Consider the following 22,713-nt stretch of genomic DNA (forward strand, 5'->3'; position numbering starts at 1 on the left):
TATTTGATTCTCTTAAATGTATATAAGAAATATTGAAATATTTTTAGTAATTATTTGGAATAAATTCTCTACGGATTATTAGGATATTTAAAATTTGAAAATATTATTTAATATTTATTATGTAAATGGTACGCTTGCAAATATGGATGATTATATCCTCTTTTCAATAAGGTATATAGTTAAAGAAGAATTGGACATTAAGACACTTGATTTACACTTGCTGATAATTTCATTAGCATTCTAATTCTTGGAAAGATGTGTTGCGCGGTGATTTGATTAAGTAATTAATATGTAGCTTTTTTAGTAAATAGTTTTTTGAATTTATATAAAAAATAATTTCATTGCCTTTATTTGATATTCATGAATCGGCATCGGCTTCTGAGAAATTCATTGTTTCTAGTTTCATTTGTGTTTAAGAGTAAAATACATCCAATTTAAATTTTTTTTCAGCTAATAATCCATTCAATTTATATACAAAGATCAAATAATCTAATTTAAAAATATTATTTTATTAATTTACTGATACAATATCTAGTAATGTTCTATATAAGAATGTGTTTAGCAAAATTTAAAATTCATAATTAATTGACTCAAAAATGACAAGTTATAAACCTATTTGTTAAAAAAATAAAAATTTAACTTATTTAATCTTTAAAAAATTAAAATTTGACTTATTTAATACTTATCATTTTTAGATCAATTAGATTCAAAATTTTAATTTTGTTAAAAATATTTTTATTACAGTACGTCACTAGAAATTGTAATTAATAAATTAACAAAATTAATATAATTGTAATCTTTACATTTCAATTAAAACTTAAAACTCTAATATTATTTTATTTTTTCAAGAGTTTAAATTGAGTGAATTTGACATTTGAACTCAGGGACTATTTAATAAAAAAGTTTAGATTTGATATATTTAACTTTTTACGTAAATTAAGATAATTTTATCCATTAACATATTAGCAAATATTTTTATTTTAATTTGTATTAATAGAAAGATATCTTCATTTCAGCAAAACACTAAACTCATTGAATTACTTTTATACTTGAATTCAAAACAGTGAAAAGAACCCAAAGTTCGGATTCAAGAACTTACCAGAAACTTCTTTGCTTTGCATTCGAAAGTCCAGCCCCCAGAAATTACTAGATGTCTCCCCAGCTCCGTATAAATATCAAGCTTATGCTTGTCCCGCTTCCATCGCATTACCAAGAAGAAAAAATAACATATTACCAAGAAAACATTTTCTCAGCAAGCAATTAACCAACCAATTACAGGTCCTCCAAAGATGGCAATGACTCCGAGCTTCTTCGGCAACCCAAGAAGCAGCAACTTCGATCCTTTCTCCTCTTTCGACTTCTGGGATCCATTCAAAGACTTTCCATCTTCAATTGTCTCTCGTCAGAATTCTGCTTTTGTTAACACGCGCATAGACTGGAAGGAGACTCCAGAGGCTCACATCTTCAAGGCTGATCTTCCTGGGCTTAAAAAGGAGGAAGTGAAAGTAGAAATTGAAGATGACAGAGTTCTTCAAATCAGCGGAGAGAGGAATGTGGAGAAGGAAGACAAGAATGACACCTGGCATCGTGTGGAACGCAGCAGTGGCAAGTTCATGAGAAGATTTAGGCTGCCGGAGAATGCAAAGATGAATCAGGTTAAAGCTTCTATGGAGAACGGAGTTCTTACAGTGACTGTCCCTAAAGAGGAAGTCAAGAAATCTGAAGTTAAGGCTATTGAAATTACTGGTTGAGATACTGGTTCCTGTAAATCATATATATATAACTAATTTTCCTGTTCCTGAACTGCTGTCTGCTTAATTTTGTGTTTCACAGGTTATGCTTGTTTAGTTTATGTGTGGTACAGGGAGGTTGTATTTTAATGTAATGTTTGCCCGTTGAACTAATAAAAATAGCAGCTGCTTTTCAGTGATTCTGATGTGATTAAACAAACTACAATTGAGACAATGGAGCAATACAGAGAAGCCTTCCACGCATGGAATTACAGAAAGCATTGGCTATTAGTTGTGCTTGATTCAAAATCCTGGATTTATTCCAACAATATGAGTAAAGGGTAGTAAAACAGAATTCAGCTGGTGAGAGTGAGAATGTTGAGATGAAAGTAACTAGAGATCAAATGATCAAAACCTTGTCTCATTCATTTAGTAAGGAAGCAGAGGAAGCTCTCTCTCTCTCTCTCTCTCTCTCTCTCTCTCTCAACTAAATCCACTGGCTATAAACAACATAGATGGTGCAACGATCCAAGGCTAGTGCTTTAATTATTCAGTACAATGTGGTATAGATCATCAATATTAGTATAAATCTGCATTACATATTTATTATTTAAATGTTAAATATGTATCTTTTATTTATTTTATTTTATTAAAAAGATATTTATATCATAATATAAATATTTTATAATATAATTTTAATTTGACGTATTCTTTAATTTATTAAAAATATTCCAACAAACCATAAAATCATCTTTTTTTTATTAAAATAATATATATAAAAATTAAAGCTATCAAGAGATTTTGTAATTCATTCTCTTTACTAGAATAACTTTAAAACTATATCTTTTTTTATTAATAAAAGATTAACTAAAAAGTAAAATAAAACATATTATTAGAATATATCAAAATTAATTATTTATAATTGAATAGAGAGAAATTAACAAATTAGTAATTATTTTATCTATAAATGATGGATTTTTATGTCAATCACAAAAATATTTTAATATCTATCAGAAAAATAATAAATCTAACTTTTATAAAACAATCAATATAATTTTTATTTGAATAATATTTCATAGTAATATGAGAAATATATATAAAATTATAACTACTAAATTGATAAAAATAATTTAATGAACATACAAATCATAAATAATAAACATCTTTTATTAAAAAATGAATAATAAAAAATAAATATCATAAACAATAAATATTGTATCTATGAATAATAAATAATAAAGTCCATCATAAAAACATAATACTTTAGATTATGGAATTAACAATTACATATGGATGAAACTCTAAATTTGTTAAATGGGTACAAAATTAATTTCTTTCACTAATAAAGAAAATTTCTAATATATAAAGACTTTCTAAAAATTATATTATGTTAATGTTAATAAATAATTAATTTTATTAATCGCTAAAAGTATATTAAATTTTATTTTTCATGAAATAGGACAAATAAAAAAGATTAAAGAAAATATGTTAACAACTATATAAATTTTTAAATTATTTACCTATAATATAATTTTTTTAAAATATATAAACACTTAATATCTTTAATATAATCTTAATTTTTATAATTAATCTTGTCATAATTTTCTTAAATAGAAAAATCTAATTAAAATAGACAAGAAATATATATATATATTTTAAATCATTAATTTTATTAGATTTATTTATAATTGTTTGAATAAAAATTTTATTAATAGAATAAAATTTATTTTTTAAATAATTACATGCAAAATTTAACAATATTAATATTTTATTCTACTGATTATATAAATTTTTCCTAATAGCAAGAGGAAAGCCCAATCAGACTAGAGGCTTCCTAGAAAGCCTCAATGCTACAGAAATATACTGGAAAGTTCATTAGCTAAAACCCAATCAGATTGCTCCAGAAAGAACAGGATATCTCCTCCTGCCGAATTTAAATATTCAACCTACCTTCTTGCTTCATCTCAACAGAAGAACAAGAACGATCTAAAACTAAACAATCTTCATCTCAAACTAAAATCCCTTCAGAGTTAAAAGATGGCAATGATTCCAAGCTTCTTTGGTAACCCAAGAAGCAACATCTTCGATCCCTTCTCCAACTTCGATCTTTGGGATCCATTCAAAGACTTCCCCTTTCCTTCTTCATCTTCATTCGTCTCTCGTGAGAATTCTGCGTTTGTGAATGCTCGCATAGATTGGAAGGAGACTCCAGAAGCTCACATATTCAAGGCTGATCTTCCTGGGCTTAAAAAGAGGAAGTGAAAGTGGAAATTGAAGATGACAGAGTTCTTCACATCAGCGGAGAGAGGAATGTGGAGAAGGATGACAAGAATGACACCTGGCATCGTGTGGAACGCAGCAGTGGCAAGTTCTTAAGAAGGTTTAGGCTGCCGTAGAATGCAAAGATGGATCAGGTTAAAGCTTCTATGGAGAACGGAGTTCTTACAGTGATTGTCCCTAAAGTGGAAGTCAAGAAACCTGAAGTTAAGGCTATTGATATTTCTGGTTGAGATACTGTTTCTTGTAAATCATAAATTACCTGGTCCTGAAGTGCTGTCTGCTTAATTTTGTATTTTACAGGTTATGCTTGTTTAGTTTATGTGTGGTACAGGAACTGAGGTTATATTTAATGTAATGTTTGTCCATTGAGCTAATAAAAATAGCACCTGCTGTTGTAAATCATAATTGTATTTAGTGATTCTGATGTGATTAAACAAACTACAATCGATACAATGGAACAATACAGAAAAGCCTTCCACACATGGAGTTACAGGAAGCATTGGTTATTAGTTGTATTTGATTCAAAATTCTGGATTTTTTCCAATAATATGAATAAAGGGTAGTAAACCAAAATTCCCTGCTCATTTGTCCTTTTGCTTTTTTTTTTTTTGTTTTTTTTTTTTTGTCGGAATATAAAATTTTGGAATGAAAGTAGAATACATAACAGTGATGGATCACAGTTGATATTCTGGTACTTAAGTATTTCACATTCCATGCTAAATATACATTCATTCTGATCATAACAAGAGTTCTTTACGTGTGACAATTTGGTGCCTGCTTGTTATGTATATGTCATTTTATCAGATTGAGGAATTTCTGATCTAGGCAAAGATCTGAACCGAAAGCATTCAAGTCCTGATAAACCTAACAAAAGTTGTCACCACATTTCTAACGAGGGTCTTGTCGCAGCTTTGCCATTGCAATCATTGCTCGAACAGTCCAACTCCAGCTTCTCCGGAAACCTCCCCGACAAAAATTTGAGCTTGCTCAACAAGGAGAGGAACAAAACTTTGGTTTGTTTGATAATCGAGGAATCGAGGAATCAATGAATCTTTTCCCAAATTTCAGCGTATGAAAGCGCCAAGAGTAGTTAGGCAGGAGGAGCCATGAATATTCCACATGGGTTTCCACCTTTCAGAATTTGACCCCGTACAAAAAATAATACAGGAGGAAGATCCTAGCTTCTATTTATTGTTTGGACTGTCTCTCCCATGATAATAATATAAATAATTACTGAATTTTACTCTTAGTTTTATTTTAGTCATAAAATCTTAATTTATTTCATTTCAATTATTCAACTTTAATTTTGATTGTAATTTTAATTTTAATCACTTCGTCAATAAGAATTGACCTTGTCATATTCTTTTTTATTACTCTTTTTTTATTAATTATTTTTGCCACGTTTCAATCTTTTATTTGTGAAATGACTAAATTAAAATAAAATTAAAATTGGATGACTGAAACAAAATGAATTAATATTTTGTAACTAAAATAAAACTAAATATAAAATTCAGTGACAATTTATATCATTATTCCGAGAAATATTAAATAGCTCTCCCACAATTAGAGTTTAAATCTTGAAAATTTTACAAGAGAGGATATTCTCTAGTAATCTTAAATTTCATGACTAACAATTGGATGCTTTTGAAGTTAACACTTGCATTTTTTACAACCCAATAAAGTGTTTAGGGATTCAATTTCCCACACAGTCACAAGAATACTCATTGCAAAATTGTAGTTTATGGGGTTAGCTGAACGTGACCTTATGATGTAATTTAGATGGGTTTTTTGGTACATAAATCCTGTGAGATGAAACTATGTGTTTTTCTTTGTAGAGTTTGCTAAACTTGCAAAGATATTGTTTGTTCAGTGAATTTGATGGACAATTTCCGTAACAAATTCAAGCTTAGCCCACAGGACGGACCAGTTCTTACTGCATTTCGAAAAGTTTAAGGACTTTTACTGATTTACGGGAAAGGCGCATGGTAAATTTCTTTTTTTACGGTCAATTCTTTTAACTATTATTTTTTTTTTAAAATTTTGCTTTTTTCGTTGCAAATTTTTTAATTTATGCTGTTCTTTTAATTGCATTGTTATATTTTTGCATTATAATAGTTCTCATAATTATGCAGACACCACGACAATTAGAAAAATGAGATCTAAAGAAGCTCATCCCTCTTGAATGGGCAACAAACTATGAGAAATTTTACTAATCTCAGAATAAGCATATTCAAGCTACAGATCCCTTTTTTATCAAGAAAAAAGATGGTACCGTAAAAACCATCTTCAAAAAAAACTGAAAAAATTTCATCTTCCTCTCCGTCCATCTTTTAAGCATCAATGATACAACCGGTCCCATCTCCAAAACCTGAAAAGGGACTTCCGGTACATAGCTTTTCACCCTCCGGATGCTATGTCTATCCGATCAAAATCAATGGCCACTTTATTTGGGACATAGATCCTTCGAAATGTGACCTATGATGCAACTGTGCAGAGGAACTATGAGAACCATGTTTCTAGAAACCTAAATCTGAAAAATCCAGACTGATTCCAAATGTATTCTACAGTTCTCCATGTTCACACAGGAAGCCCAGACGCGATGTTTAGGACCCAGATGGTGCATCAAAAGTAAGGACTCATTTACCTATTTATGAAGAGGCACTAGAGATTTTACAAAAGGTAGACCACCTTCCAATAAAGTTTCTCCCCCATTTTATCACGCAAAAATACAAACTCCCGTGTCCATAGTCCTATCTGTCCAAAGTTGTTTTATGCTTCAGGACCATGATTTTCCTCCTTTAGAAAAGTCAGAAAATATGAGATCTGAAGTCACCTCTTCAAAAGTGGCTCTTTCTGGACAGATTGAAAAGCTCACTCAAGCAGGAGAAGTGCTAAACTGGCAAACTTCTAATGCTCTAGCCTAGAACACGTACCTGAAAAAGATCGATGGTAAGTTAGACTAGGCCTTACATTTCTCCCAGAAGTTAGATCAGAAGTTGGACATCTTTTCTTAAGAGTACTCTAACTGTATTCCTCCTCACCTCAACAACTAATCTTTCGATAATCTTCATGGCCTCTACGTCTTCAAAAAAGCCTCTGCAACCTCCCTCACCACCAGACCTAGCTCTTGCCATATCCGAGTGCCCGACTCTTCTACAACAATGCCTCATCGAGCCCACAACCTCACAATGGGTCTGTCAAGCCTTTTACGTGGAAAAAAAATCTGAAAAACTAAGAGGAAAAAAGAAACTTGTTATTAATTACAAGCCTTTGAATCATGTCTTGTAAGACAACAAGTTTCCTCTTACTCGTATTTCGAATATTAAACATAAAAGTATAAAATAAATATAATAAATCTACATTATTTGATTGATTTTAATAATATAAGTTAAAATAATATATATTTTTAATTTTTTATTATTTATTACTTTGAAGTTGGATTATAAATAGTGCTGGAATGAAGCCCATTATATATAAATAAGACCTCGCTGATCACGAGTAGAGGCTTCTTACAAAGCCTCAATACGACAAGACTTTACTAGAAAGTTCATTAACTAAAAAAAAAAACAGAAAAAAGACAACCAACCAGATGGCTCCAGAAAGAACATATCTCCTCTGCCTACTATAAATATTCAACCCATCTCCCTGCTTCGAAGCAGGAAGCAATTTATAGCTACATTTTGCAAGAACAACTCAAAACAATTTCAAACTAAAACCCCTTTGGAATTAAAAGATGGCAATGATTCCAAGCTTCTTTGGTAACCCAAGAAGCAGCATCTTCGATCCCTTCTCCTCTTTCGATCTCTGGGATCCATTCAAAGACTTCCCATTTCCTTCTTCATCTTCCCTCGTCTCTCGTGAGAATTCTGCATTTGTGAATGCCCGCATGGACTGGAAGGAGACTCCAGAAGCTCATGTTTTCAAGGCTGACCTTCCGGGGCTTAAAAAGGAGGAAGTGAAAGTAGAAATCGAAGATGACAGAGTTCTTCAAATCAGCGGAGAAAGGAATGTGGAGAAGGAAGACAAGAATGATACTTGGCATCGTGTGGAGCGCAGCAGAGGCAAGTTTTTGAGGAGGTTTAGGCTACCGGAGAATGCGAAGATGGATCAAATTAAAGCTTCAATGGAGAATGGAGTACTCACTGTCACTGTTCCAAAAGATCAGGAAATGAAGAGACCTGATGTTAAGGGTATTGAGATTTCTGGTTGAGATACTGCTGTATTTTTAAATTACATGAAAAATGGTGTATAAAAAATAAGAAGTTGTGTCTGTTATTTCTGGATTTTAACAGGTTATGCTTGTTTGTTCTAAGTGAGATGGCATTTATTATAATGCTTGTTTATTGATCTAATAGATACACATTGCATCTTTGTAATTCATAATTGTGTTTATTTATAGTGATCTGATTAAGCAAATTACGATAAGAGTATGAGCCAATGGGACAATATACAGAATACTACTAATAAATGGTTATTCTTGATCCAAATTCTGCATTTGTTCCAACAAAATGAATAAAAATAGTACCAAACCCTAATATCTGTTTTTTTTTTTTTTTGTTTCAGTGTCTCAGATTCTCTGAAACTGGGTATTCTGAAAATGTACCGGAAGTATAAGCAGGAAGTGAAGGCTGAAATGGTTTCCCAAGCAACATTTCCAAAATTTACTTATAACACAAATTCTTCATTCTTCTTTATATTAAAATACACACAAAAGTGATGCTCTGTACACACACATTATAAAGTTATATGATAACATGGAAACATGCACAACATTGTCAATTTATCCTATTCAAGAATTCAGATTTAGGCATAGTTCCACTTTCCTATCTTCAGGAACTTGTCACAGCTTTTGCTGTTGTAATCATTGCTCTGACAGTCCCAACTCTTTTATCTTCTTCAACCCTTCTGCTAGATGTTGTTATTCTCTTGTTTGGGCTGTGAGCCTGTAGCCCATACTGGGATACCAAATGCACCCAATGGTACAATCTTTTGCATCATCATGGGCCTAGTTGTGGAAGAATCTCTCTGTGCAACGGAAAAATTCAACACTGTTACTCAAATGACAAATGTCTACTTTTTAACACACAGAAGTAAAACGAGCAACAAAATGATGCAACTTCTCTTAGCACAATAAAAATGAAAGTTGCAAACCTCTCCTGATCTGAACCTGAATTCAGCTTCAATTTTTCTTGACAATTACATGTAAACAAGAAATAAAAACTCCATTTTTTTAAAAATGATCTTCAAGCTCTGATGAAAATAATTTCATGATCTGAATTTCTACCTCGTAACATCTGCAGCAAAAGCTATGATAAATCTATACAAAACTTCAACTCCTCAATATCTTCAGAAATGATTTCCGGCCCATATTTGTTAGTGGTATCTGGTAATGGGTCTTTGCTCTCTGAAAAAATGGCTTTGCCAGAAGGAGATGGTAGTGATGCTGCAAAAGCAAGATTTTGGTTCTTGGCACGAAAAATGACAGACAATAGAAGTACTAAAGAAGCCATAAACATGAAATGAAATTGCAGAAAATATAGTCAACTGCTTCTGCAATTCGCAGGCTTACATAATTAACATATATAAAAAACCAGGGGCGGAAACTTAATACCAAGGCTGAAAGATGCATACAGCATTCTTGTATTTCACGTCTTGTAATGACAAAAACAAGATGAACAGAAACAGTTTTGGGTGTTTGTCGTCTTGGTCAAGTGTGGTATCTCAGTTAGATTTCCAGTCGTTTCTAAACTAAAATTCATCAGTTTAAGTTTTTAAATCGTACTTATTACAAGGATTTTACGTATTATTTATAATGTCTCAATTTTAATAAAAGTTAGTTTCGTATTTAGTAAATAAAAATATTAATCAAATCACTATTAATTAATTTTATACTCTTATTAATTAATTAATTGGCTAAATTTATCAATTAAATTCCATTATTTTCCAATAAGTTTAATTCTTGAAGTTAACAAATAATTATTACATTTTTCCTATCAAATTCAATTTATTGGATCACCATTTCGTATCCAAAAAAATTAAAATAAAAAAATGACTCACCATTTTATGCCTAACCCAAGCATACAATAATGATGTGAATAACTACTCCCGGCTGCTGGATTTTCTTACAAGAATGACATAGCAACTAACTACTCCATTATATATATATATTACAAATATATCGATGATTGACAAAATCTCTTTCTGTGGTCGATTTTGTAATGATGCAGGAAAAATTCACTTGAGGTAGAGAATTATATGACAACTAGTGAGCATACGACAGCTTGATCCAGAAAATGCTTTTGATAAAGGCGAAAAGTGAATGTCGATATAAGAATAATATGCCTGGACAAGAGCAGTTCCTAGCAAGTTTTTAGAATTGTAACTCTTTTGGACTCGAAAATGCATTAATGAATTGATCAGCAAATTGAAATATGATAAGATATATGGGGCTAAATGAAAAAATAAATTCAAATATTTTCAAATTTATCCAGACCTTTTAATTTTGATAATTTTATTTTAATTTAAAAAATTAATTTCAATTGTTTTCAGTCGGGTTAAATTGGTAAATTAGCTTGTATATATGGTTGATGTGTTTGTCGCCGCCTGGCAAAAAATAACTTTTTTAATTATTTATATTATTTCTGATGTGGAAAGTAATAAAAAAATAGTACAATTTAAAGTTCCTCTTTTCTTTTTTATTATCGATTTAAAACTCTAATTTCTAAAGTGAAGAAGAGTGTTTCTAAATATATTACAAATTAAGGGAGAATTGCAGCAGCCTAAAGCATCATAAGAGGGATTTCTGTTACATGTCACATAACCAATGGTATTATTGAAAATACTCTTTCCTTTTCCTAATTGGCACACACGTCAACTCAAATTCTCAATTTAACCCAGTTAGATATAATTAAAATCAAGTTTTCAAATTAGAATAAAATTATCGAAATTAGGAGGTTTGGGTAAAATTAGGAAAACGTGAAAATATTTGGATTTATTTAGTAATTAACCCTATATATAAAGACTTGAAATCAATTATAGGTGTCTTTTAATAATTTAATTATAAAATTGTAGAAACTCTAAAGTAAGAATGTATTACTGGTAGTAAACTTTAAATATGGTGGTATTCTGAATTGAAGTAAGAATATCCTGTATATTTTCTTAATTTAGTGACAAATTTGACTTAAAAAGCTAAAGATCTTTGTGTTAATGATATTTATTCAGCCATGATTTTCAATTGCAAATAAGAATCTAGCTAATTGGATTAGTTACTAAAGAAGGGTGTGAAGATTCCAAGAAATAACAACTTCAACCAAATCAACACAAATCAATGTGGTCATCAATTACATTATTAATGATATTAGAGTTTGAATGTTGGCTAGTAATTGGAACTGTAAGATAGCTCTGTCCACCAAGATACTCTCACTATGTATATATATATGACTCCTCGACACAAAGAACATCACCACATTCCCAAATCACATAGCAAAAAAGATACCCCAGAATCAGAAAAAGAAAAATGGCAGAAGAAGTGAAGCTAATTGGCAACTGGGCTAGTCCTTTCACTCGCAGAGTAGAACTAGCCTTGAAAATAAAAGGTGTCAAGTATGAGTACATAGAGGAAGACCTTGCCAACAAGAGTGATTTGTTGCTGAAGTATAACCCATTTCATAAAAAAGTTCCTGTGCTTGTGCACAATGGAAAATCAATTTGTGAATCACTGATCATCATTGAGTACATTGATGAGACCTGGAAACACCATCATCATATCCTGCCTAAAGAGCCTTACCACAGAGCCGTTGCTCGTTTCTGGGCTAGATTTGTTGATGAAAAGGTAAAAATATTCACCCTCTACCCTCTTTTTTCTCTTTCTTTTTCTCACTTTGTTTTTCTCTGAAGATTTATATTGTTGTTCAAGCATGGAGCAAAACAATAGTTGTTGGATAAAAATGCAGAAGCCTTTCCTCACGAGCTAAAATTGACATGTATATATATATGCAGCTATTGCCAACCACTTTCAAGATTGAGTGCGCCATAAAAGAGGAGAAGGATAAGATAATACATGAGGTACATGAGCACCTGAAGCTGCTAGAGCACGAACTGAAACACAAAGAACATGAATTCTTTGGAGGTTTGGAGCTTGGGTACCTAGACATTGTGACATTCTTTATAGGCCACTGGGTTCAGGTTCACCAAGAAGTAATGGAAATAGACTTGATCACTGAAGAGAAGTATCCATTTTTTTGCAAATGGATGGTAAAGCTTCATAAAATTGACATTGTCCATGGATGCCTGCCTCCAAAAGAAAAGCATATTGCTTTCTTCAAAGCTCACTTTGGAGCTGTCAAATTTACCTCTAAATGAGTATAAAGATGAAACTGCATGGCTTCATGGTTTCCATATATATAAACATTATGAACCTCTCTTCCATGTGTGTTTCCTTCGTTGTCAGTGGCTTGATGATTGTAATATTAATTTGAGTGTTGCTTGTACTGTTGGCTATATATATATATATATGCTTGTAAGTCTTTTGAGTTTGAATAAAAGCATAATTTGTTGATGGCTGCAAGAAAATTGATTATGTTGGGCTGGAAATGGTACATGACAATTATTTTTTGTTATTCATTTATTTGCTCATGTATTTATTTTAAGGTTTTGTTAGAGTACCATTGTCGTACTCTATCATTATAAGTCTATTTTTAATTATAAAAAATCAATTCGTATTATTTTAAATAATTGATCAATTTTGTACGTAATTTTATTAGTTTAAATTGTTAACTGATTGATATCGAACCCGGCTTGGGTGCGCGAGCTAGGAGCGCATCATCGGGGCAGGGCGAAAACGAACATAGGATCTTCTCAGTTCCTTCTTCTCCTTCTTCTATAACCCGAGCTCCTCCGACAAATTCATTAATTAAGTTTATAAATTCATATATAACCTTCAATTATTTATACGAATCAACTATATAGGTGACTCTTATAGTTGTCAAGTACCACTAACTAAATTTCAAAAATAGATATAAATTCTTAATAAATAAAATCATGTATTTGGTTGGTTTAAAGTTTTACAGGGACCTTTCAACATTTTTTATTGTAATTAAGCCCACTTTTCTGGATTTAATGGAATTTATGTTATGTCATGTAAACCATTTTTTAAGTATTGGTTGTTGGCCTTTGGCCCTTGTTTCCTTATTAGGGTAAGGCCATCAGTTCTTAATCCAGTCCATTTTATATTTATTTTAGGCTTTTAAGTCTTCTGTTACCAAACAATCTCTTTTAATTGTTCAAAAAAGAAGTATTAAATAATCATATTTCTTATTAAGTAGTTGCACACAATATTTTATTTCATTATTTTAGTTTTTTTCTTTTGTATTTTATCATTCTAATATTGTTTATAAATTAAATTAATTAATTTTATATAATTGATATTAGTCATAGGAAATTTAATTTTTTTTAATAAAAGAATTATTAAAATATTTGTCAATTTTGATCATTTTAGTTACAACAACATTTCATGTAGTGATTTTATATATAAGTCATGCATTAAATATTGTGAAAGAATTAGACAAGTCTAAACAATTAAAGATTAATTACCTTTAGATATATGTTGTTTGAGGATAGAGATACTTCACTTTACACAACCCTGATTTAAATCTTTCAAGTAAATCATATGGAAAGAAAAATATGCTAAAATTGGTCAATTTCAGACATTTCATTGGATTTCTCAATTTGATTTTTCACCTTCTTTTGTTACCACATAGTTATCTTAGTCATATGTATGAATTGGTGAAAATTAGCAAATCAAGCAAAGAAAAATAAAAGGTGAAGTTTTAACCATTGCTTAATAATGTTGAAAGGAATCTCAATAAATAAAAAAACCAATTTAATTTCCTCCAAATACTTTAGAATAAGATTTTTATACCAATCTATATATTCTATTAATTCTGAACAAAGTAACAAAAGAGAATTCAATTCCTATCAATATATCTATGAATCATATAATTATAATGATCATGCAAATTTCATGAAAATATTGATATTTTTATATACTTCAGAATTTCAATTATAATTAACATAAAAACAAACATAATTTGGGTTATCATTATATCTATAACAAGGACAATATCATGAAAATATTGATTTCAATCAATTATATTATTATTTTTTAAAATTATCAATTTATCTATAATTTAAATAATTGAGTTTAATTTTTGCCGAATCGGAATTTCAGTAAAAATCAATTGATGTGGTCCTTAAGCATAAAAATATCCATAAGGGTGAGTTTAGGAAAATGCTTTTTCAATCTCAATTTTTATTTTAATTAATTTTTTGAGTTTTAAAAATTACTTTTTTAAAAAGCAGGTGAATAGATATATTTTCTAAAGGCGAATTTAAAAAAAAAAAAACGTTCAGAAGTAAAATATATATATATATATTAAATAAAAAAATTTCAGACTTACTTTTTGAACACCCAACAACAATCGCAAAAATATCCTAAATGATTACGTGGCTACTTTTCATTTAAAAAAAAATTAACAGATAAAAACAAAAAGGAAGAAGAAAAGAAAATAGTACCAGTAAGCACCAACAGAAATAAACAATTTAAGATGTAATCAATTTCAACTTCTACAGGTCAATTTCCTTCGTCTCCTAAAATATTTTATTTGCCAAACAAATTAAATTAAATTTTTAACTATTCATTTTCTTTTTTTGTTTAGGTGATATTTTATGCTTAATTGCAGAGTGAAAAATTGGCAGAAGGTGAAGCTACTTGGCACATGGCTAAGTTCTTTTAGTCACAGAATAGAAGTAGCCCTGAAGTTGAAAGGCATGCAGTATGTGAACATGGAAGAAGATCTCTCCAGCAAGGGTCCTCTGCTTCTCAATTCCAACCCAGTTTATAAGAATATTCCTGTTTGCTTATACACAATGGAAACCAATTGCAGAATCAATTGTCATTCTCAATTATATCGATCGGACTTGGAAAAATTATTCCTTCATACTTGGCAAAAGACCCTTATGACAGAGCCATAGCTCACTTCTGGACTAGATTTTAATTCTCTTTTGGCATTATTGACACATCACTTGTGCTTGCAAAAGTCTACTGTCTGATGGTCATAAGGAGATGCAATCTTATTAGAAATGATACTGCAAAGAGCAACTGAAGGTTGGTGCAGCCAAAGAGGAAGTTAAAGAGAATAATTAAATTTGATTTAAGTACAGGTGCACAACGGTCGATTCGGTTTTGACAAAAACTGAATAATTAAATTTTTTGATTTTGTTGACCAAAACGAATTGAAGTATTATATAACTGAATCAAATCGTTCGGTTTATCTATTTGGAATTTTTAGAGTTTTTTTTTTAATTTTTAATTATTTGAACTACAAATGTTTATATACAAGTAAATATAAAAAAAAAAATTCTTTGTTTGATATTAATAATAATAAAAAATATAAATAAATATACTTTAGAGCTAAATAAGTTGTTCTTTTTTTTATTAATAAATAAATTAATTAAATTTTAGATGTTTACAAACATTTTAATATGTACGGTTATAACCAAAATTTTTAGAGCAAAAATCAAATCAAACCGAAATATTATTCAGTTTGTTTTTTATTATTTTCTGACCCAAGTTTATATTTTATTAAGCCTAACTGAAATAAAATTAAAAATAATTGAATGGTATCGAACCAAACCAGTCGGTTCGATTTGATTTTGCCACCCGTAGTTCAAGTGCCTCAAGAAGCAAATGGATGGATAAGCTCTATAGAACAGAAGTGGTTATTGATTGCCTTCCTCCAAGAGACAAAGACATTGTTAAGTGTCAAATTGAAGCTGCCAAGAATAAACTTTACTATCTTTAGACTTCATTAAGTGTCAAACTCTTAATTGCTTCTAATCGAATTTTGTTACTAATTTAAGTGTCAAAACTGTAAGGATAATACTGAAGTGTCTGAAAATTAAAATGTCATCAATGACATCATTGGCACTAAACAATATATACATGTAATTTTCAGAAATCAAATTGTCAACTTTTCAGCTGCAACTATTTGGAATTACTGAATAAACATTTCAAAGGACTTCATGTTTTTTCTTTTTTTAATGAAGACAGACTGTATGCCTTAATTAATATGTAGAAAAACCATAGCTTCCACGTCTATATATAAATATTATACAACATTATTTTCAAGAGGGAGTTTACAGGAAAAAGAAGATAAAATAATGACAAGTGGTACTCTCTGTTGTTCTGCATTTTGACAGAAGACATGTTAAAATCCTGTGATTATGAAATTCTAGATGAGTAATTAACATGGAAGACCTAAAGAATAGCCTATAATCTCTCCTATAATACTTCCTGTATGACATTTTTTACATTTAATGTAAACTCAACCAAATATGCACAGCTCAAATGTACAGATGAAATGATGTTGTAACAGATACTCTCACCAATATTATTATTCAACTTGTCACTCTGATTGTACTTAAATGACTTCCAGCGGTAAGGCTTAGTTCATAGACAAACAAGAAGTGAGAAGACTCCAGAAAAATGTCAGCAGCAGTGAAGCTATTTGGCACTTGGTCGAGCCGTTTTAGTCGCAGGGTAGAAATAGCCTTGAAACTGAAAGGGATAGAGTATGAGTACATAGAGGAAGACCTTTCCAACAAGAGTGATCTGCTGCTCAAGTACAACCCAGTTCATAAAAAGGTTCCTGTTCTTGTTCACAATGGAAAACCAATTGCAGAATCGCTTATCATTCTTGAATACATCGACGATACCTGGCAAGATAATCCCATCTTGCCTAAAGACCCTCACAGCAGAGCCATGGCTCGTTTCTGGGCTAAATTTGTAGATGAAAAGGTAAATCAATGACTTACACATCTGTGTGTGTTTCCTCAGGCTTCTGTACGTAAATCCGGTTCCTGACAGATTATATGCAGATAATGCACACGGCTTACAAGGCAGGAATTGCTAAAGGCGAGGAGCTGGAGAAACTGCATCAAGAAATTTATCAGAACTTGAGCTTGCTGGAGAACGAGCTGAAAGGAAAGGAATTCTTTGGAGGTGAGAAAATCGGGTATTTGGACATTGCGGCATTTATGATTACATATTGGTTTCAAGTATATTGTCAAGGTCTTCTGCAAACGGAATTCATCACTGAACAAAAGTTCCCTGCCTTGCACAAATGGATAGCAAAGCTCAGCGAAATAGAAGTGGTCAGGGAATGTCTGCCACCGAAAGACAAGCATGTTTCTTACTTGAAAGCCCGCTTTGAAGCAAGAAAATCTCCTTCTAAATAAGAGATTCTGATTCAATGTGCAGTTTTTGCTATTGTTTCTTGCTTTGTTTCTTCCATTTGGTGGTGTTTTTCTTGCAAGGTCATCTTGGAAAATTAATAGAATTCTGGTTTTTATAAATTGGACTGTAATTCTTGCTGGTCCTTTCTACTCTGTCTACTATCAGAATTGTTGCATAATGATCTTATTAATTCTATGTTTTACACATTTTCTCAAATTCTATTTTGAATTTTCAGAATTACTAATCTCCGGTCCATCTATTTTGCATTTTATTTTTTAAATTCACTTTATTATTCTTAAATTTTGTGTCACTGATGAGATAATAATATTTATCAAAGTGGAGTGATAATTATATAAGCTAGAATTTGAATATTTATTTAATGAATTATTTTTTAAAAAATTAATTGATTCTTTTTATCAAATAAGCTTTCAAATTATTTAGAAATGTTCGTCATAACTGAAAAAGACAAAAAGAAAAATTATATGAGAACAGTGCTTTAACCATTATAATGCTTAATTCATTTGTTTATAATCTTTTTAATCATTTTCCTTTTCCTTTTATCCAATATTTAAAAGAAACTCAAAGTATCACTGCCACTTCCAACACTTTAGCTCTCCACCACCATTGTCTTTATTTGCTTTATATTTTGTCTTCTTCTTTTTTTCCTTTCTGCAATGTATATGGTTCATTTGTTTATATGGTTCAATTATATATATATATATGAAATTTTGAGATATAAATTTATTTTGACATCTATGATTATATTTTAACACATAAATTTTTTATTTTGATATGTATATATAAAAATTTATGTATAATTTTATTATTTTTTATTAATTTATTAATTAATAAGTTATATTTCTAATTAAATAATATCTTTAATTTTAGAAAATAGATTTTTAATTATATTTTTAATATTATATTAACTAAAAATAGTTTTCTAATTAGACAAAAAATAATATCTTAAACTTTATGTTTGATATTTTTATTAACTAATAGATGATTTTTTAATTATATAATATATTCTAATAATAGAAGATAATAATATTAATTATATCTATAGTATCAATTTATATAATATTATAGTTTAATTGATAAATATCGTTAAAATAATTTTTACATTATTACATTAATAAATTTATTTTAGAAACTAATAAAATTTTAAAATAATTAAAAAGCTTAAAAAGACATATAAAATATTTAATTCATTATTATTTTTAAAATATAATAATATTATAAAATATTAGAAATTTTATTAAATTTTATCTAACTATTATTATTATTTATAATTAAAATAATTAAAATAGTTATACAACGTACAAATAAGCAATTAATTTAGAAATAGAAAAAAGTATTATTAATGGTAGTAGTGAGAGAAATAGTAGAGATAGATAAATAGATTAATTTAAAAAAATTAAATTATAATTCTTTTTATAAATCAAATATAAAATATTATTTTTTTAATGGAATTAATTTTAATAGTGGGTTCTATTCAATGACTAAAATAAATAATTGATGTATACACTATCTTAAGCTATATAGACATCACTTTACTAGTGGCAGGAAGGTATGATAAATTCAAAATAAAATATAAAATATATGAACTAAATTAATAATTTCTAAAAGATAAAAATAAAATTTAAAAGATGAGCAAAATTAAGGGTAGATAAAACATTATGAGTATTAATTAAAATTATTAAAATCTTGAAAGTTGGAGAATATTTAGGTAAGTAGCTTTATATTATATAGTAAAGTATGTGGACTAAACTAATAAGACTTAAAAGCACTAAATCCATGCATGTGGTCATCAATGACATATTACTGGTATTAATTAAGAATACATGTAATTTCAGGAATCAAATTGTCAACTTTTCAGCTTTAACTAATTGAAATTATTGCATATATTTTTCTCAACACTTGCTTATCAAGAAGAACATCAAGTGAAGCCTCCCAGAAATGTCAGAAGAAGTGAAGGTATTTGGCACTTGGTCTAGCCCTTATAGTCGCAGGGTAGAAATAGCCCTGAAACTAAAAGGGATACAGTACGAGTACATAGAAGAAGACCTTTCCAACAAGAGTGATTTGCTGCTCAAGTATAACCCAGTTCATGAGAAGATTCCTGTTCTTGTTCACAATGGAAAACCAGTTGCAGAATCACTTGTCATTCTTGAATACATCGACGAAACCTGGCAAGATAATCCCATCTTGCCTAAAGACCCTTACAGCAGAGCCATGGCTCGTTTCTGGACTAATTTTGTTGATGAAAAGGTAAATCAATAACTTTTCTTTTCCCTTCTTAGGCGTCTATTTCTATGCATAGATTTGGTTGCTGATGCTGACAAATTTATATTCAGATACTGCAAACTGCTAAAAAGACTAGAACAGCTAAGGCTGAGGAGCTGGAGCAACTGCATCAAGAAATTTATCAGGATATGAAATTGCTAGAGAGTGAGCTAGAAGGAAAGGAATTCTTTGGAGGTGAAAAAATTGGACAAGTGGACATTGTAGCATTTGTCATTTTATATTGGTTTCATGTAATGAGTCAAGGTGTACTGCAAACGGAATTCATTTCTGAAGAAAAATTCCCTGTCTTACACAAATGGATGGCGAAGCTCTGTGAGATAGATGCGATCAAGGAATGTCTGCCGCCGAGAGACAAGCACGTTGCTTATATGAAAGCTCGTTTTGTATCTATGAAATCTGCTTCCAAATGAAAAATTCTGTTTTCTTGTACAATTCTGAGTCAAGCTACCGTTTCCTTCATTTGGCCGTGTGCTTCTTTCTTTCTTTCTTTTTCGCAAAGCCATATTGAATGATAATAAATAAAAGGTTGGCTTGTCAAATTGATGTTCAGGGGCGAATATTATTTTCTTTCTTTTCAAAATATTTAGAGCTAAAATATAACATAAGAAATAATACAAGTAAATGTTTAAAAGAATATAGTGATTGAAATTAAAATTTAAGAATGACTGAAATTAAGAAGATAATAAATAAAAATTAATTAATAATATAGGGACTAAAAAAGAAAAAAAGAATTTAGGGGCTGATAGTACTTTGTTTTTTTTGTAAAAGTTAATATTTTATAGATTGAAATCTAATTATGAATTTTTGGATTTTTATGACCCACTCTCCTTTCTTTTTGTAGAAAAATATAGGTATTCCATTAATAAAAATTAATAAAAATATTTTAATATAAAAAGTACATGGAAAGAAATTCACTTTTGATATCAATCATGTTGATGCAACAGTAGATTACAATTCTGCAGAAAGAACACTCCATTTGATAGCACTAAGTGTTGGGATAATACTCCTTCCTACTACTATCTTGTTTATCACCAAACACAAATACAAATGCCCAGTCTAATGTTTATCTTCCAAAATTAGAATTCTCTAACAATATCATCGCAACAAGTATAATCACATTCCTAACAAGATAATCACAACAAGATAAGTAATTGGACAATATAAACAGTCAAGCAAAGACATAAGGATTTTACGTGGAAAACCCCTTCGACGTGAAGAGTAAAAACTACGGGATAATTAAGAGTCCATCCAATTGCTCTTATTATGATAAAAGGAATGTTACACAAACCCAATTCCAAGTCTCAAATCGATACTCAAATTATCAAAAAATAGATAACCATAATTAGCAACATATGAAAGAAAGAGAAGTGAAAGATATCACTAAAATATAGAGTTTCGTCCAACAGTCATATCTCACTATCTAAAGCACGAAATGACAATCAAGCCGTCCAAATTGAAGCTCCTGATGACCCAGACGTACAGTCAAAATTTGAGCAAAATCGGACTACAGATGAGCTTCGATCGGAGATGATCTTTAAGACTATTTTTTTATTTTTATTCACCAAAAACAAAACCCCTTTTTGCTGCCATCTTTTTTCTTTCTTTCTTCCACGTGAGTTGCTCTCCCAAAACAACAAAACAAGTTTCTTTTGGAAGCTATTAACTTTGGGTCAAAATATCACACATAGTTATAAATTTCTCCTAGGAAGGGACCCATAGCCCAACACTAAGCTGCATATCTGACTTTATAAATATTTTTTAACGAGTCTGATTATCTTAATGTCAGATTTAATCTTCTTTTTCTCTGCTCTCTCGCTCTTTAGTTCTTATTAATGTTCTAATTTAATAGATTTAATAGGAGAGACTTACCATTCCAAATTTCCAATATCAAAGATTGTTTTGTAATAATATTATAGTGAGTACCAATATAGGGGACATTGTCATAATCACCACTGCTATACCGACTCACATAGTGATTAAAGAAATCTCCTAAAATCTCTATAGAAGATTTCCTGTATTATTTACATTTAATCTAAAGTCAGCTTCTCACTCAGATTGTATTTAAATGACTTCAGTGCTAAGGCCTAGTTCATAGATAGACAAGAAGTTGCAGTATCCAAAAATGGCGGAAGAAGTGAAACTAATGGGCATGTGGGCTAGCCCTTTTAGTCGAAGGGTAGAAATGGCCTTGAGATTGAAGGGGATACAGTATGAATACACAGAGGAAGACCTCCGCAACAAGGGTGAATTGCTGCTTAAGTATAATCCAGTTCATAAGAAGATTCCTGTTCTTGTTCACAATGGAAAAACAGTTGCAGAATCACTTGTCATTCTTGAATACATCGACGAAACCTGGCAAGACAATCCCAACATGCCTAAAGATCCTTACAACAGAGCAATGACTCGTTTCTGGGTTAATTTTGTTGAAGAGAAGGTAATCAATAACCTATACTTTTGTTGTCCTTCTTAGGCTTCTATCTCCATGCATAGATTTGTTTGATAAATTTTATGCAGATTCTGCAAGCTGCTTACAAGACTAGAACAGCTGAAGGTGAGGAGCGGGAGCAACTGATTCAAGGAGTTCATCAAGACTTGAAGTTGCTAGAGAATGAGCTAAAAGGAAAGGAATTCTTTGGAGGTGAGAAAATTGGATATGTGGATATTGTAGCATTTTCTGTTTTGTACTGGTATCAAGTAATGTGTCAGGATGCTCTGGAAATGGAGTTCATCACAGAAGAAAAATTCCCAGTCTTGCACAAATGGATAGCAAAGCTCAGCGAAATAGATGGCATCAAGGAAAGCATTCCGCTGAAAAACAAGCATGTTGCACATCTGAAAGCTGGCTTTGCAGCTATGAAATCTGCTTCCAAATAAAAACATTCTGTCTCATTGTCTGATTCTATGTAAAGCTAATGTATCTTTGATTTGGTGGTGCATTTCTTGCTACGTCATCTTGAATAATTAATAATGGCTTGTCGTGTTGGGCAATATATTTCATTGTGTGGGTTTCTTTTAATTGCAAAAGAAATAATTAAATCTTTAGAGTAGTCACTGCCTTTTCTTTCTTCTTGTTCTTTTTCTTTTCTTTTCCTTTCTTTATTCTAT

General features: G+C 30.3%; 6 protein-coding genes and 1 long non-coding RNA gene across 7 annotated transcripts; 6 read left to right on the top strand and 1 right to left on the bottom strand.

The window, feature by feature from the left end:
* The first annotated feature begins 1,182 nt into the window (after positions 1-1,182).
* Positions 1,183-2,093, top strand: LOC125369446 (17.5 kDa class I heat shock protein-like). Its single transcript, XM_048371827.1, has one exon. The coding sequence runs from the start codon at positions 1,290-1,292 to the stop codon at positions 1,749-1,751; it is 462 nt and encodes a 153-aa protein (XP_048227784.1). The 5' UTR covers positions 1,183-1,289; the 3' UTR covers positions 1,752-2,093.
* Positions 2,094-3,621: 1,528 nt separating this feature from the next.
* LOC8279822 (17.3 kDa class I heat shock protein) lies at positions 3,622-4,412 on the top strand. The gene is given in 2 exon segments (XM_002520436.4): positions 3,622-3,975; positions 3,978-4,412. Coding segments are annotated over 2 exon segments (471 nt in total). The 5' UTR covers positions 3,622-3,767; the 3' UTR covers positions 4,241-4,412.
* A 3,027-nt stretch (positions 4,413-7,439) lies between these two features.
* LOC8279821 (17.3 kDa class I heat shock protein) lies at positions 7,440-8,390 on the top strand. The gene has a single exon (XM_002520435.4). The coding sequence runs from the start codon at positions 7,744-7,746 to the stop codon at positions 8,218-8,220; it is 477 nt and encodes a 158-aa protein (XP_002520481.1). The 5' UTR covers positions 7,440-7,743; the 3' UTR covers positions 8,221-8,390.
* Positions 8,391-8,670: 280 nt separating this feature from the next.
* Positions 8,671-9,777, bottom strand: LOC112535072. Its single transcript, XR_003079274.2, has 2 exons — positions 9,295-9,777; positions 8,671-9,035 (listed from the first exon to the last, which is right to left on the bottom strand). It is a non-coding gene; the product is annotated as an uncharacterized LOC112535072 (long non-coding RNA).
* A 1,670-nt stretch (positions 9,778-11,447) lies between these two features.
* Positions 11,448-17,538, top strand: LOC8279820. Its single transcript, XM_048373653.1, has 5 exons — positions 11,448-11,841; positions 12,009-12,368; positions 14,766-14,877; positions 16,541-16,866; positions 16,947-17,538. The coding sequence occupies exons 1-5, from the start codon at positions 11,527-11,529 to the stop codon at positions 17,304-17,306; spliced, it is 1,473 nt and encodes a 490-aa protein (XP_048229610.1). The 5' UTR covers positions 11,448-11,526; the 3' UTR covers positions 17,307-17,538.
* Positions 17,539-19,206: 1,668 nt separating this feature from the next.
* LOC8279818 (glutathione S-transferase U7) lies at positions 19,207-20,157 on the top strand. Its single transcript, XM_002520432.4, has 2 exons — positions 19,207-19,572; positions 19,659-20,157. Exons 1-2 carry the CDS (start codon positions 19,261-19,263, stop codon positions 20,016-20,018), a joined length of 672 nt encoding a protein of 223 aa, XP_002520478.1. The 5' UTR covers positions 19,207-19,260; the 3' UTR covers positions 20,019-20,157.
* Positions 19,832-22,655, top strand: LOC8279817 (glutathione S-transferase U7). Its single transcript, XM_002520431.4, has 3 exons — positions 19,832-19,963; positions 21,684-22,042; positions 22,123-22,655. The coding sequence occupies exons 2-3, from the start codon at positions 21,731-21,733 to the stop codon at positions 22,480-22,482; spliced, it is 672 nt and encodes a 223-aa protein (XP_002520477.1). The 5' UTR covers positions 19,832-19,963; positions 21,684-21,730; the 3' UTR covers positions 22,483-22,655.
* Positions 22,656-22,713: the final 58 nt, after the last annotated feature.

Source organism: Ricinus communis, chromosome 1 (assembly GCF_019578655.1).
Source record: "Ricinus communis isolate WT05 ecotype wild-type chromosome 1, ASM1957865v1, whole genome shotgun sequence".
Taxonomy (NCBI): Eukaryota; Viridiplantae; Streptophyta; class Magnoliopsida; order Malpighiales; family Euphorbiaceae; genus Ricinus; species Ricinus communis.

Coding starts and splice junctions, on each gene's coding strand:
- LOC125369446 (XM_048371827.1), top strand. CDS start 1,290: ATGGCAATGACTCCGAGCTTCTTCGGCAACCCAAGAAGCAGCAACTTC.
- LOC8279821 (XM_002520435.4), top strand. CDS start 7,744: ATGGCAATGATTCCAAGCTTCTTTGGTAACCCAAGAAGCAGCATCTTC.
- LOC8279820 (XM_048373653.1), top strand. CDS start 11,527: ATGGCAGAAGAAGTGAAGCTAATTGGCAACTGGGCTAGTCCTTTCACT. Junction 14,878..16,540: donor AGAAGATCTCTCCAGCAAGG/GTCCTCTGCTTC, acceptor ACAAGAAGTGAG/AAGACTCCAGAAAAATGTCA. Junction 16,867..16,946: donor CTAAATTTGTAGATGAAAAG/GTAAATCAATGA, acceptor GATTATATGCAG/ATAATGCACACGGCTTACAA.
- LOC8279818 (XM_002520432.4), top strand. CDS start 19,261: ATGTCAGAAGAAGTGAAGGTATTTGGCACTTGGTCTAGCCCTTATAGT. Junction 19,573..19,658: donor CTAATTTTGTTGATGAAAAG/GTAAATCAATAA, acceptor ATTTATATTCAG/ATACTGCAAACTGCTAAAAA.
- LOC8279817 (XM_002520431.4), top strand. CDS start 21,731: ATGGCGGAAGAAGTGAAACTAATGGGCATGTGGGCTAGCCCTTTTAGT. Junction 22,043..22,122: donor TTAATTTTGTTGAAGAGAAG/GTAATCAATAAC, acceptor AATTTTATGCAG/ATTCTGCAAGCTGCTTACAA.